This window comes from Ceratotherium simum, chromosome 16 (assembly GCF_057802395.1).
Source record: "Ceratotherium simum simum isolate JZ-2026a chromosome 16, ASM5780239v1, whole genome shotgun sequence".
Lineage (NCBI taxonomy): Eukaryota > Metazoa > Chordata > Mammalia > Perissodactyla > Rhinocerotidae > Ceratotherium > Ceratotherium simum.
This window is the reverse complement of record NC_141915.1, coordinates 17,814,093-17,830,344: the sequence shown is the minus strand read 5'-3', so window position 1 is coordinate 17,830,344 and position 16,252 is coordinate 17,814,093. Positions and strand designations below refer to the sequence as shown.

Below are 16,252 nucleotides of genomic sequence, written 5' to 3'. Positions count from 1 at the left end.
TCCCACCCTGGAATCACCCGTTTCTTCAAGGAACCCTGGTTTCTTTTAGTGGAGAATGGTATTTAGAAGCCAAGATCTGGGTTCTACATGTTCTCATTGCTCCCAGGTCCCTGCTCCCAAGTTTCCCGTAGGGAATATGTATGTATGTGTATGTAAATAGACATTTACATCTGCACATATGTCTGTAAATATCTATTAATATTAAAAACCATAAGTTCATACCCATACCTCCAAGTCTAATCCAATAGCACAGAGTTCCTGCTAGTTTTCTCTCTTTTTTGTAGCTCCCTTCTCTCTTGCTTGTATTATCCTAAATATATATATTTATTTGATTAATCCCCCTGTATGGAACTAATCTCCCATCATACTGTCCTCTCCCCCACACTGATGTCCTTCTCACTACACTTAAGTTCTAACACCCCATACTAATCTGCTTTTCCCACACAGTTTTCCTCCTTACTCTGCTCAGGCTCTGACATCCCATACCAGATCTCCCCTCCATGTAGATGCCCCTCACACACTCCTTAGGCTCTGACATTCCATGACAAGGCACCTTTTCACATAGATGCCCTCCTCAATCTACTCAGGCTTCTGACTCCTCATGCTGAGCAGACCCCTACCTGGAAGTCCCCCTCATTTTGCTTAGGCCCTGAGTCCCTATGCTAAGCTGCCCCTCCACATAGACACCCTCCTCACCCTGTTTAGATTCTGACTTTCCAGGCCAGGCTGTCTCTCCATTTGGATGCCCTTTTCACCCTGCTCAGATTTAAATACCTCTTGTTGGGCATCCACCCCATGTGGATACCCTCCTCATTCTCCTTGTGTTCTCCCACCCGAAGCTAAACCACCTCTGCAGAGCCACCCTGTTCACTCACATGGGCTGAAGATTGCCCTTCCACATGGATAACCTCCTCACCTGTTCAGGCTCCGAGAGCCCATGCCAAGCCACTTCCTGCACGGATGCTCTCCTTACCCCACTTGGATTCTGATATCCTGCTCTGGGCCACTTTGGCTTCTCTTGACCAGGAGCAGATGCTTACCTTGCTCTGCCCCATCTAATGGCTTTAGGACCAAATTGTTCAAGAAGAGAAAGGAATGAAAGGAGAAGAAGAAGAAATGGAAGAGGAAGAACCCACAAGGTACTTTTAATCTAATTGGAGACTATATCAGTTAGGACCCTTTGAGTCCCAGTAATAGAAAACCCAGCCCAAAGTGATTAAGCAAAAAAGGACTTTATTGGTTCATGTGATGGAAAAGTCCAGGGCTAGTTCAGGACATAACTAGATTTGGGTTTCAAATAATGACATTAGGACAGGTGTCTGCTTCTTTCGTTTTCTCTCTCTTTCCATCTGGCCCTGCTGTCTTCTGTGTTTTGACTCCATTTTCATACAGCCTCTCCCCTTGTGATAACCAGGTCCAGTCTCACATCTCACAGGTTTTTTCAAGTCCAGTGGGAACACAAAGGAAAATGTCCTTTTCCTAATCATTCAAGCAAAGAATCTGGCATTAGTCTGGACTAAACCAACCACTCTGGCTAGGGGAATAAAATGTCCTGACTGGCTTAGGCCTGATATGCATGCCCCACCTCTGGAACCACGAGTGGAACCCCACTCAACTCATGAACTGAGATGAGAGTGAAGTCGTTTCCCCAAAGCAAAATTTGGGATGCAAGTTCCAGGAGAAAGATAAGTGGATGCTAAAGAGTAAGAGTCAACAAAAGTCCAACTACAGAAATGAGAAGCTTTTATATGATAAGATGACTGAAAGTACCAGGCAGTATTTGTTAATTGTCAAATAAATGGTATAGAATAGATGCTATTGTCTTTCAGGGGAAGGAGAAATCATGGTGGAAGCTTTCTTGAGAGAGGAGAGATTTTTTAACTTTAAAGGGGATAGGTGTATACCCTTTGACTTATTAATTTATAATAAACGTCAAAGAAACTTGCACATGTGCACCAAGAGACATGTACAAAAATACTCATAGCACTGTTCATAAGAACAAAATGCTGGAGACAACCTACAGGCCCATTGACAGGAGAATAAATAAATCAATGGTGGTATACTCACAGAATGACATATTATATAGTGGTAAAAATGAGTGAGTCACAGCTACAGGAACAACATAGATGGATATAGTAGCATGATGTTGAACAAAAAAGCAGTCCCGGAAAACTACATATTGTATAATGTCCTTTTTCTAAAGTTTACAAACAGGCAAAACTAAACTGCATATTGTTTAGAGGTACACACATGGACATATGATAACACTATTGGGAAAATAAAAGGAAGGGAAAGATAAAGCAAAAGCTAAATTTCAGGATCTTGGTGGGGGTGTGGGGAGGCAGGGGAATAGAGGAAGATGTAAGTTATTGGTAATGTTCAGGTTTGGGAGTAGATTCATGATAGTACAATTTAAAAAATAAAAGAAATATATGGATGCAGAAGTGTGCAAGGCATGATCAGGGACCATGTGTAGAATGGGGATACTGGAGCAAATAATGCCTATATGATATTATGGGCAGATATTATTGAAAAATGGACTGGATCCAAATATGGTAGAACTTTGAACCAGGGAATTGCATAATGCAAGTTGTGTTTTAATTTAATTTTATAAATATGTATTGAGGCTTGGTATTGGTAATCCACCTATAAAGTGATTAATACTAGTTTGGGATTATGGAAGTAAGAATGGAGAGGAGTGGCTGCAAGATACATTGTTAATGACTAATAGGATAGGATTAAGTGGTCTATTGGATATGGAAGGTAAAAGGTAGGGAGGAGTCAAAGTTGATCCTGGGGTTTCACCCGGCTAAGTGGTAGAATTAAACAAAACAAAACGAAAACAGAGAAGATGACATTGGAGTCATCTTGAGTTCAGCATAGGAAGTCACTGTAAGATGTTCCATTGGGCTTAGAGATGCCTTTCCTATACCTGATTTTCCATGGGGAGCAATTGTCAGGGGCTTCAGTGTGCTGTAAGAGGATAATGAAAATTTCTCCCACAGGCACAGGAGCTTTTGGTTAGTTCTTGGTTTTGTGTTTATGTCTTTTAGCTAAACTACACATCCAATTACCAAAGCCACAACCTGGTTGTGAAGTGAGGTTGTCTTCAAAGCAGTTTCAGAAATACATAGAATTGGTTGTATCTGAACTCAGGGGCAATGCAGATCACGTTCTGGAAAGTGTTGTGGAGTTTCTGATGAATACTCTAGAAAGGAGCCATATTGAGAGTCTGAGGAATGGTGCCAGACAAAAGTGGCTGCACCAAATCCAATATGCGGCAGAGACAAGTGGGGTATCCCTGGAGCCAGTGTACACTGAGACCTTTAAGGCCCTCACCCAGGTATGTTTTCTAAAATGATATATAAGGGCCGGCCCCGTGGCTTGGTGGTTAAGTGAGCGCGCTCCGCTGCTGGCGACCCGAGTTCGGATCCCGGGCTCCCACCGGCACGCTGCTTCTCCGGCCATGCTGAGGCCGCGTCCCACATACAGCAACTAGAAGGATGTGCAGCTATGACACACAACTATCTACTGGGGCTTTGGGGGAAAAAATAAATAAATAAAATCTTTAAAAAAAAAAAATAAAAAAAAAATAAATAAAAAAAAATAAAATGATATATAAGAGGAAAAATTTCCTCACAGTAGCTGAAGTTCAGTGGTTGCAAAGGAGGAGCACACTCCTCCTGAATTCTCCTGAACAATCACTGGGTACTGCTATAGATGTTTTATTTATTCCAATATATTGCAATGACACAAAGCCTAGGAAAGATGCAACTGGAATGACTGCAGGATAGCAGGGTAGAAGTAGAGAGGAAAAGTATAAAAGAATTATGTCTTGGGATTTCTAATTTCATTTGTGCTGAGAGTCAAATAAGCCTAGAACAGACAAGAGACTGATATCAAAAAATACCAGTAAGGAGATGTGCAAGCAGTTCAAGCTACATTTCCCTGGCATGATGTTTTGGGAGTCAATTTATTTTATTTTATTTTTTTTAAAGATTTTATTTATTTATTTATTTTCCCCCCAAAGCCCCAGTACATAGTTGTATGTCATAGCTGCACATCCTTCTAGTTGCTGTATGTGGGATGCGGCCTCAGCATGGCCGGAGAAGCGGTGCGTCGGTGCGCGCCCGGGATCCGAACCCGGGCCGCCAGCAGCGGAGGGCGCACACTTAACCGCTAAGCCACCGGGCCGGCCCTGGGAGTCAATTTAAAAAGGAACTATTTAGAGCCAGCCCTGATGGCCTAGTGGTTAAAGTTCGGTGCTCACTGCTTTGGCAGCCCTGGTTCGCTTTCCGGTCTCAGAACCACACCACCTGTCTGTTAGTTGCCATGCTGTGGTGGTGGCTCACATAGAAGAACTACAACAACTTACAACTAGCATATACAACCATGTACTGGGGCTTTGGGGAGATGGGAAAAAAAGAGGAAGATTGGCAATAGATGTTAGCTCAGGGCGAATCTTTCCCTGCAAAAAAAAAAAAAAAAAAAAGGAACTATTTAAATCATGAAGTCATTATAAACTAGAATCCAGCATCACACAATATTCCATAGCATTGCCTAGAAACAAGCTAAGACTATTACAGAATCCCGTCACTTAAAACACATAACCCTGATGGACCACTGCCCATAGCTTTACCACCCCCTCAGAGACAACCAGCATGTTACTCCTCCCAGGCGGAAACAGCATGGTTGTCTTCTACATATGTCACAGATTCCATTGATCCAGGGAACCTGTGTCATTCATCTCAGCTAAATAGCAACACTTGATTATTGGGATCATCTCCTGAATGGCTGAATTTTCCAATGTAGTTTGAAATGATGTGACCAGGAACAGGAGACTAATCAAGAAAAAGAGATACTATTCCAACTTGCTTCAGATTTGCAGTAACCTAAGAGAAATCTTACTACATTTTTGTTAGTTACTCTATAGATCTTTTATGTGGAAAAGGAGGAATAAAGGCAGCAGGAAAAAAAAAGGCATGAAAAACAAACCCAAATATATAAAAAGAGGAGACAAATATCAAGGAAACTATCTCTCATGTCACCAATTTATGGACATGTTCAATATATGTGTTAATACATAATATTGTTAATAACAATATTTTAGGTACAGAGAATTTTCAGTTATTTTAACAAGAAATAGTAGTTGCATAAAGTCTGCAATCTGGTGCCCCAACAAATCCTTTTCTGAAATGACGTATATCAAACATCATAGCCAAACTATGTTAAGAATTCCTTGAGAGCATTTTTTTCCGCATTCACGTCATAGTAGATGGTCAAGAAATATGTGGGAAATGAAGCCATCTTCTTACCCCAACTTTCGAAAATAAATACTTTTAACTGAAGCCCAGACAATATGACAATATTTCAAAGGGATCCAAGTTTTAAACCTCTAAATTTGAGTAGATTTAAGAGGTTTTTTTTTTTGTTTTTTTAGTAAACCAATCTAGTTGGCATAAAGTAAATCCATTCCACTCACTAAAACTCAGGTTTGGGGCACAGCTGTGGTGTCAGCCTTTTCCCCCACTGCCCATGAATGGTAATATCTGCATCATTTATTCAGGAAAATGAAATTATTGGGGTCAGATGCACAAATTGGCTAATGAAGGGAGACATGATTAGAGAATAGCTCTTTGGTTATTGGCAAATACATGGTTAGAAACATTTTGCTATAGGATGCTGAAGCCCATGGAAATAAGAAGATCAGTGCTCACATTTCTCTCTTAGAAGAAAATCTACTACTGCCTGATAGAGGGAATGTTCTATTGAGGAATGTAGCTTGTACTTTAGATGATGCTCCATTTGTACTGAACAGAGTGCTCTACAGAGACATGAAGGGAATCAGGTAAGAATTTCTTGGAAGTTGGTTTCACCCTTGTAAAAAATAATTCCCTTTCTGAAGTAAACTAGCATTGGAATGCTAGTTAACTGACCAAGAGAGAAATGCCTCAGGTCACCAATGCTTCTAGTGTGGGAGGTGATGATTTTCTACTCTTGGATGATTTCACCTGATCATTCTAGAGCTCACTCTTAGGCATTGATTTGCCGTGCAGGGACTCTGCTTCACAATATCAGCTCAATTATTTCTGCCTGCTCTATAAATTTTATCTCCTGCTTCCTGTTTATATATTTTTCTCTGTTATTATCGAAGCTTGTTTTTTAAATCTTTCACTCAAGTCACACTCTCCAAACGGTAATTTTATGAGTCCACTCCTCTGATATATAACGCCAACAATTATGAATGAAAAATTGATCTAGTTTCCTGCATGGTTTAATCTGAAGCCCCCTCCTGTGCCTTTCTCCCATCCTCATATTCCTATTCTTCAGCTTTACAGTAGTGGATAAAGGGAAGCCAATACATGTTCCCCAAGTTCAGCACCATGGGAACATCTTCTTCTGGAATGATTCCCGCAAGAAGAATGATCAAAATGGGTCATTCCTGGCTCTGCCTCTTCAGGATGCATATATGAGGATCTTTGGGGTCATGGCAGTTGACACCCTCAGAGATCCCCGGAAAATAAACATCTTTCTACCTCATGAAATCAGATTCTACCAGGTAGGTCATAGAAGAATTCTTGAAGAGCAATGGTGGATAGCCTCTCCTTCTATACTTTTTAAAAAGCAAAACCTGAAATCAGATGAGAGTAAAGCTACGTATACAGATAGTGTCATCGTACTTGTTCCTGTTCCCTGTGTGTATGTATCAGTCTTTGGAGAGGTGCCCCATTACACATGGAAGGACTCAGCCTCAGTTGCATATCTCTGGGATGTGTGTTAATATGTGTCCCATTGCATTAATCATAGGGACAGCATTTTATGCTGTAGAAATGAAATCCAGCTATTAGATCACTAGCAACCACAAAGTAGGAATGAACTTTTAGAAGGGACATATTTATGTTTTATTAATGATGGTACCTAGAAATTCTTTGCTCTTTCCACAAATAGTGTCAAATCTGATATGCAATCCCATAACTCTTGATTGCAGTGTTATCATTTTTGAGGACGTAGAATGAAGGAAAAAGCCTAAATGTTTCTTGAGTATTCATGTTTTCAAATTAGGTCACAAAAAGGATAGGCACTTTTAAAACTATAAAATAAGTGGACCATTTCTACAAGCATTTTAATTTAATTTTATGGATAGAAATTTCAATGAAGGAAGATTGAAAGCCTTTATGGAGGCAATGGATTGGGGTGTAGCAGCAGTCAGGAGCTTGCTATGCTCTTTCATTTGTTCCCCTGTAAGCCCCTGCCTCTTTATGTTTATTTACCACTATATTAAATTTTCTCTTCCCACTTACTGGATGTATAACTGAGGAAAGTGGTAGAATCTTTTTCTCTGGATGTCTTTTTAATAAGATTCATTCTCATCTGACATAAGAATGATGTGAAGATACTATGAAGCAAAATGGAGGAGAATACAATTATCAGTAGGTGAACTATATATAGTTTTGTTAGAGAACATGTCAAAATGAATTGTAAATTGACTCTCTAGCCTTTCGAGGTAAAGGCTCCTGGGTTACTCTTAGATACCTTTAGTGCTAATGTAAAATACATATATTTTTGAAGAATTTGTGGTTCCTAGAGTTTCTTGACAACAAGACCACAGGTGGGTTCTAAAGAATTCCCATCCCTTCTCTGTGGAACAGGCTCTCTTTATGCCTATAAGAAAACTGTGTAATCTAGTATGTTGCAGGTCTTGGAACCCAGCACATCCTGTACCGCTGATCTGACAACAGTAGCCATGTGAAAATGCAGATATTAATATTGCATCAGATCAGGGCAGCTCCTTCCCATCTGTCCAAGGCTGGCATTAGTTCTTGGTTTTTAAACATTTTTTTCTCATTTCAAAGTTTATCTTGTTCTTCTGAAAGAATTCTCTGATAGCACATATCACGAATTTCACTGGATGCTTATCAGAAAACATAGGAAGTTATGTGGATCTTATGGTAGATCTCTTGTTACACCTTTGATTTTTTTGTGTGTGTGTGAGGAGATCAGCCCTGTGCTAACATCTGCCAATCCTCCTCTTTTTTTGCTGAGGAAGACTGGCTCTGGGCTAACATCCGTGCCCATCTTCCTCCACTTTATATGGGATGCCACCACAGCATGGCTTGCCAAGCAGTGCGTCGGTGCGTGCCCGGGATCCGAACCGGTGAACCCGGGCCGCCGCAGTGGAGCGCGCGCACTTAACCACTTGCGCCATGGGCTGGCCCCACCTTTGATTTTTTTTTTTTTCTTGTGAGGAAGATCAGCCCTGAGCTAACATCCATGCTAATCCTCCTCTTTTTGCTGAGGAAGACCGACCCTGAGCTAACATCTATTGCCAATCTTCCTTCTTTTTTTCCCAAAGCCCCAGTAGATAGTTGTACGTCATAGTTGCACATCCTTCTAGTTGCTGTATGTGGGACACGGCCTCAGCATGGCCAGACAAGCAGTGCGTCAGTGCGCGCCCAGGATCCGAACCCGGGCCGCCAGTAGCAGAGCGCCCGCACTTAACTGCTAAGCCACGGGGCCGGCCCACCTTTGATTTTTTTGATGATCCTTTTTTCACAGTAGAATCTGGAACACTGCCTTTTGAGAACTGATGAGTAATTTGTAGGGAGTAGATTATTTTTAATTACAAAGATAATCCAATCAATGCATTACTAATTATTTTGCTATTTTAAAAAGAAAAAGGCAATTAAAATTTTCTGTCTCTATAGGGTGTTGCCAATGTCTTTAGCACTGCCTATCACTACATGCATAGCCGCGAGCACATCCTACATGTTGTGATCACTGGCATTGGCTGGCTCTACAACATCACACCTAGCATCACTGCCATCACTACGTACTTCACTGAGCCTAGCCCAGAGCAGGTAGGCAAGGCTGGGCAATGTAAGACCTACCCAGGGTAACAGAATTTCCAGATGTTATTGTCTTGCTAATATTTTAAAACCATATTTAGTCAGCTATTAGGCTAACAGGGGACATATTTCCCATGACCCCAACTCAAGATCTTTGGTTGTGAGTGGCAGAAATCCATCTCAAACTGCTTTAGGCAAAAGGGGGCATTGATTGACTTATGTGACCAAAATGAAGAAAGGGCAGGAAGGAGTCAAGCTGGCTTCAAATATGACCAGATCCAGGGATTCAATACTATCAGGGCTCTCTCATGTTCTCTCTCTCCCCAGTTCTCATGTTTGCTTCCCTCTGCACATTAACTTTGTCCTTCTGGCTAAAGATGGGCTTTCTCCACAGGGCAAGCCAGATGCTTAGTAACTAGAAAAGAATCTTTCCTTCCTCTTCCAATTTGGAAAACCCAAGAAAGAAAACTCTTTTTGATCTGGTTTGAGATATGCTCCCCTGGCCAGGGTGGGGAATTTACAGTAACTGGCAGCCGCCACCATAATCATATGGGTGAAGTGGGAAGGGATGAAGAGCTGCTCTTTTGGAAAGACACAATTACATCACACCAATTTTTTTAAAAGGCCCCCTGTCTATAATGTGATGAGTTTTTGCTGAATGTTTGCTTTGCTTCTTTACACTTAATGTTAATGTTAGGATTTTTCGTATGATAAGAATGGATGGAAAGGTGTCTTCCTTTCAAGAAGGCTAAACAACTCTACATGGTGCCTGATTAGGTGGTGGCAGCACCTTGGTTGTCTCCCAGTCACGTGGCTGGCCCTCCACAGGTGCCTCTCCCCTTTCCTCCTGGCTTCTTTTCCTTTCTTCCTGCCAGGTCCCTGCTTCCCTCCCTCAGTGATTCGACGAAGCTGACGAGGCCTTGGCCAAAGAGGGCGGAATCACAGAGCTCTCTAATGGGGTGACCAGACTGAGAAAGTGGAGAACACCTAGTCATGGGTGCTGCTCCTGGGGGTGGGAGCCTCCAAGTCCCCTCAGAACTGGGGTGGACCACCCGGCGTGTGTGTGTATGGAGGAGTGAGGACTACTCAATGTGAGGGGCAGACCACCGGGTCCGATAGACCATAGTTGCAATGGGGCTGAAGCATGTAAGGTCTAGGAAGGATTCCTCTTGGCCAGTGTCTCGTCACACTTAAGAAGCACCTTGTGGGGCTCAAGGGAAACGACACCTCGGGCACCATGAAGAAGGTTAAAATCGCCGACAGCAGTCAGCAAGAAGCCTGGCTTTATGGGTGTGTAGTTTCAGAATCGCAATGCTGCAGTGACGACCACAAAGGTTATTATCCATCTGACCCAGGGCCATCTTATGGAGGGGAAGATCATCCCTAAAGGAAAGAAGGGAGGAAAGCAGGAACACTCAACAGCCAGGGTCTGGATGGTGTCTCAGCTGGGCAGAGACCAGTACAGCCTGTTCAGTTGTTCTTAGTCAGTTTCCTAGGAAATTTTAACTAGGAGTGGTTATCTCACTACTGAATAATTGCCGAAGCACTTGCTGAGTTTAGTTTCTTGGTCCAAGTAAAAGTAAATGAAAAATAAGCTTATTTTCAGGCATATTATTGTGAGCCCCTTATTTTCTATATTATGCTTCTGGTCTAACAGCAGGGAAACAGGAGAGGAATTGTTTGGTTTTAGCTAAAGATTTAAACCTAGAAACAATCACAGTGAGATTCTAAAAAATCTTATCAGTCCCGTATATGTAACACCAAATAGCAAGCCATGGAAGAGACAAATTAGGAAAGAAGCTAGAAGCCCAATTGCCAATGTGGGAAAATCTTTATAGTTTGCTAAGCATTCTGTTGAGAACATTTCATCTAAAGAGTTTGGTAGAACACTTGAGATCAAGGAGTGTAGAGGCAAGAGAAAGTTTCACATTACAAACCAGTTGTTCTTCCAAGTACCATTCATCATGTAGCCCCTGTGGATCCTATTATAATAGATTCCCTATTAATCAAAGAATATTTTTTTCTTTTTTTTTTTGTGAGGAAGATCGGCCCTGAGCTAACATCTGCCAATCCTCCTCTTTTTTTTTTGCTGAGGAAGACTGGCTCTGGGCTAACATCCATGCCCATCTTCCTCCACTGTATATGGGACGCCGCCACCACAGCATGGCCTGACACGCAGTGCATCGGTGCGCACCCGGGATCCGAACCGGCGAACCCCGGGCTGCTGCAGTGGAACGCGTGCACTTAACTGCTTGAGCCACCGGGCCGGCCCCAATCAAAGAATATTTTTTTAAAGGAGGGCATAAAAACCCCTCTTTATTTCTCCCGATTGAATTTGTCTTTCCTACAGTTTAGTGTTTGTTACAGAATATGTTAATATTATTTTCTTATAAACAAACTAGTCTCTCCCAAAAAAAACCAAAAAAAGTTGACCAAGACTCATTAGTCTAAACTCATCAAATTGTATATATTAATATACGCATTTTTAAATATATCAATTATATCTCAATAAAGCTATTAAAAAAAGACATTAAAATTTTTTATAACCCATGTGTAGGTTATGACCTACAGTTTGAAAACCTCTTAGAGGTGAAGGAGACAAAGAAAAAGAAGCAAGGAGAATGAGAGGAGTGTTTAGTGAGGTAGGAGGAAAACCAGGAGAGAGTGGTGTCCCAAAAGCCAAATGAAGAAAGTATATCAAGAAGGGAGTTGTACACTGCATCAAATGCTGCTGAGAGGTAGAGGAAGATGGGGATTAGGGATCCACCAATGGATTTGACAATGAGAGAGTCACCAGCAACCTCCACAAGAACACATTTAGTGAAATGGTGAAGACAAAGACTTCACTGGAGAATATTTTTTATTGTACTTATTTTCTTTGGACTTTTCTGTATTTTCCAAATGTTCTACAATGCACTTTTAACATCAGAAAAATAATATCAACACAATTTTATCACAATTATAAAAAATAAATTTGTGCATTTAAAAGAATTTTGAAATTTTTCTCTTGTGGAACACCTCATTCCTTAATGGTACTGAATAAGTAAAATGTCACTGTACTTGAAGTTATAGGTCATCTAAACTTTTCTAATTTTTTACCTATTTATCTGTCCCCAAAAGCCTAAATAAGAATATGACATCTAATTATTCTTCTCTGTAATGAAGTCTCTTCCTCTATTCAAGGATTCAGACTATGTTTTACGCAATATGATGGTTACAGGGCCCCTGGGTCTGACAGAAATCCACAGGAATCCTCCTACCATCTTCAGGAAGACATGTATCTTCAGGTATGAGATACATCTTCATGTATGTTTTGTTTGACTGCCAGAACACACCCCCCTGGTGTGATAGTAGATCTGAGAGACATAGCTTTTACCTCTTATTAGTACGTATACACTGACTCGCATTCTGATTGGGTTTTAAAGAAAAATTCCTGTCTGCATGGGACATGTTAACTCCTTCCCCCTCAAGTCCTTTTTAAAACAGATTTCATTGGTATTTTATCTTAAGATTGCATGTTTTTCAGCATGATAGTGTTTTATTCTCTATGATTTTCTTATAAACATGAAATTCATCAAAACCCACCATGAATATGAAAAATACATCCACATCACTTATCAAAGCTCATTATCTTAATTTTAGCTAGCCTGCAAACATATATTTTTTATTTAAAGAAGACAGGCTGTTGCAAAGACAATGTTCTTTAATATTAACCCAGTTCTAGATTACTTTGAATGCCTCCCACCTGTGGAATGCAAGGAACACTATTAAACTGGGGACAGATGCAAAATAGATTGTAACTGAGAATGCGCTTATTGCAAAAGGGACCCACTACTTCTTAAAGGGTCAGTATAGTTGAGTAGGCAGTAATCTAGCTCAGACTGTAGGATAATTTGACATTTAAGTACCTATGTTAATTAAATTTTAGTTTGGCCTCATACCAGAATGTTCATTCAGTTTTAAGCTCTTTTCCACATAGTTATTCCTTGTGCTGGTCAAGGGTTTTACAGGAGTCCTTTTTACACCCAGACTCATAACCTTGGATTCCTGAGTGTAACTTAGAGCAGGCGTCTTTTGAGAAGCTCTGTTGACCAATCAGCTTTATCAGTATACCTGGAAGGTTTAGCATGATGCATCATTACTGCGGTTATCATAAAGACACAAAGTGGTGGTGGCTCAGCAGCAGGGAGGGATGGGAATAGCAAAAGAAGGACATAATCTTACCTGTCATTATAGGATTGATATTATGAACTATTAATGTGCTTTTTGAGGCTATGCAAAGCACCAACATTTTTACAAATACCTCAAAGGAATGACATCTCAATATCAGTGTAAATGGGGAAAGAAGGAAATAGATGAGATGTGTCTATACCTCACTAGAGAAAGAAGCAGCCACTGCATTTCTGTGAAAACCTTAGGTCCCCTACTGAAGCAGATGCTGTCAAGGCCCTGGCCAGATTCCCAATATACCTTTGGCACAATTTGCCTTCCAGAGCTCCCCTTGGGATCAGGCTGAGGCTAGACTTCACCTGAAATCACATTCTTACTTAGCTTCTACCCCTTCCCTATCCTGCTTTCCTCAGACCCTTGCAGGTTTCTCCTGCGAGCACTCCCTGGATCAGTCATTCACGTAAGCATTGCTGTCTCAGGCTCTGCTTCTAGGGAAGCTGACCTAACACACTCATTGTTCCCTTAGGCATTCAACCAATACTTATTGGACAATATGTAAACAAAAATCGAATACCTTCAGATGAGTATAAGTATAGTAAAGACAATAAAGCAGAATATCATGATGGAGCGTGACTCAGGAGCTGCAGAGCGCATGGTCAGGGAAGGCTTCTCTGTAAGGAGATGAATGAGCTGAGGGAGAGAGTCCTGTGAAATCAAGCGGGGGAGGGGTCCCCGTGTGGTTGGAGTATAGTAGGCACAAAAGAGAGCAATTCAATATACTGGTGGAATGTTACGAACAGGCTGATGTTTTGTATCCTTATACTTATTTGGTTTTGGTTTCAGAGATTTCCTCTTTAAGTGTACAGACAGTTCAGAAGTTGTTTTGGCGTCTGTCTATGGAGAAAACCACATAGTAATTCCACTTCGTGAGAGAACAGGAGAGGCTTTGGGAGTTCTCGATTTTAACATTGGCAAGAGTAGGATGTTGTTGTATCGAGAATTTAAAGACCTACAGAAAATGATGAAGGTGATCCAAGCTGCCTGCTATGAAATACTGGGCGAATTATCTGGAGAAATAAAGAAAAACTATATCTTAGGTATTGTGAATGCGGCGACAGTCTGGATCATGGGTTTAATAAGTTTTGCGGAAATCATAGACAATGAGATGAAGGATGCATTTTCTAAAATGGATTGTTACAACATATAGATCCTTCCACATGAAAGGAATTCCCTCATACAGTCTTGGGCTGATGAGTCTGGTCTATAAATTAGAGCAAAGGATAAGGAATCACATTTTCTTGGCTAAATCATATGGTTTTAGAACTTGAAAGACTCATAAAGGCGATATAGAACTAGCATTTATTAAATGCCCCATCATGTATTAATCACTTTAAATATGTTCTTTCAATTAGTCCTTACCATAACTCTATGAGGTGAAAGGTGATACCTCACTTTACAGGTGAGGAAAGTCAAGTTCAGAGAAACAAAACAACTTGCAAAAATCACACAATTAACATGTGGTGAAGTCTGGATTTGCTCCCCAGTTTGGGTGCTCTTTCCACTATATTACACAGCATTAACTCATCGGAACATCTCATTTATAGATGCAGAAGCTAAAGCCCATCATAGTAAGGGTCCAACAGCAAGCTAGTGACAGAGCCAAGACCAGACCCCGGTCCTTGTGATTACACATCCCCTAGGCTACTCTTAGCATAAAACCAGTGTGGGCAGAAGGGAGGGAAGAAGGAAGCAGGGAGACCTCTGGCTACCTGCAGTGGAGTGAGTAGAATTGGAAGAGTAACACTAAGTGCGATTAAGCTGAGCATTTTCTAGCTATTACACAGGGTGGGGTAAGAAGAAAAAAGAAAGAAGAAAATTCACGTCTTTTGAATATCCACTGTGTGTAAGTCCTGGGGCTAAGTGCTTTTACATATATCTTCTCATTTAATTCCCACAGCTCACCAGGGGCGTAGGGATCAGCCCCATTCTCACAGAAAAGGAAAAGGAGGTTCAGAGAGACAACAGAACTATAAGGGGGAGAGTAGGTATTCAAACTGAGGTCTAACTCCAAAACCAAAGTTTTCACCTTTCCTTAAAGCCTCTTCCTGTGAGCTTCACCATGTGTAATTCTATTTCTGCCTTTTGATTTCACGACTAGAGGAACTAAGATTATTTAAAATCATAGGATCTGGTCTTCTTTTTCCTGAAAAAAAAAAAGTTTACTATATTATGCTCAGAATCCTATGAAAAAGTAATGTGTGTACTGAACAACACTTAGCATCAAAAACCACCATGAATATGAAAAATACATCCATATCACTTATCAGAGCTCATCATCTTAATTTTAGCTAGCCTGCAAACATATATTTTGGGATGTCATTCTATTATTCCAGAGATTGAAAATGTAGGAGAAGTCCAGCGGGCAGGAGTTCTCTTCTTCCGAATCATGCTGAAAGAGCTGCAAGAAAGCCTCCAGCTGCTTACCCCCATGGACTTTGTATCACTCTTGCTCTATGATTATAATCCTCCAGCAGAGCTAAAATCTCCACCAGACAACAAGTCCCAGGAGTTGGAAGCCAATGCAAAACTAGTACACGACATCCTAATAGGGGTTATCTTGTTCTTTCATCCAGAGTTGGAATCATCAAGTGACTTAGGAAATTGGGATAAGTGTAAACTGGTAAGTTTTTTTTAAAGTACTCTTTTTATTGAAGAATAACCCATACAAGTTTAGGTATACAAATCATAAGCATACAAATGCAAAAATTTTTACACAGTGAACATCTGTAACTAGACTCTAGATCAAGAAACAGAACACTAGTGGCACCCCAAGAGCCCTCCTGTGTACCCTCTCCCATCACCGCCCTCACACACACATACTCACCCCGAGGGCGACCAGATCTTGACTTCTAACACCCTAGGTTGGTTTTGCCTGTTTTAAAATTTACATCAATGTAATTATGTAAACTGGCGAATTTGACACTCTACTTCCACTTGCTGGTGCTCCCCATAACTTTTGTTCTTTGTTCACAGTATGTTAACAGAGACTTAGTGGAGAATATTTGTGCCTTTGATCCAACTGCTAAGCATGTGGAAGTTAATGTACAGCTCATTGATGAATATATCAGAGGTAAACTTCCACTTAATTATGGTCTAAATCTATACTAACAGCAATAAAACACAGCTGCAATTCAGAGGCTGTAATAGAATAAAGCATGTGGCTCATAAATTCAATT

General features: G+C 40.8%; 1 protein-coding gene across 1 annotated transcript in view; it reads left to right on the top strand.

Moving 5' to 3' along the window:
• The window catches only part of EFCAB5 (EF-hand calcium binding domain 5), a 114,310-nt gene that overhangs the window by 85,601 nt on the left and 12,457 nt on the right, over positions 1-16,252 (top strand). Inside the window, exons 15-22 of the mRNA XM_087440690.1 lie at positions 3,054-3,343; positions 5,679-5,848; positions 6,331-6,559; positions 8,706-8,858; positions 12,030-12,133; positions 13,860-14,113; positions 15,410-15,696; positions 16,050-16,146. Coding sequence (XP_087296816.1) covers positions 3,054-3,343; positions 5,679-5,848; positions 6,331-6,559; positions 8,706-8,858; positions 12,030-12,133; positions 13,860-14,113; positions 15,410-15,696; positions 16,050-16,146 — 1,584 coding nt within the window. The remainder of the gene's footprint in view (positions 1-3,053; positions 3,344-5,678; positions 5,849-6,330; positions 6,560-8,705; positions 8,859-12,029; positions 12,134-13,859; positions 14,114-15,409; positions 15,697-16,049; positions 16,147-16,252) is intronic.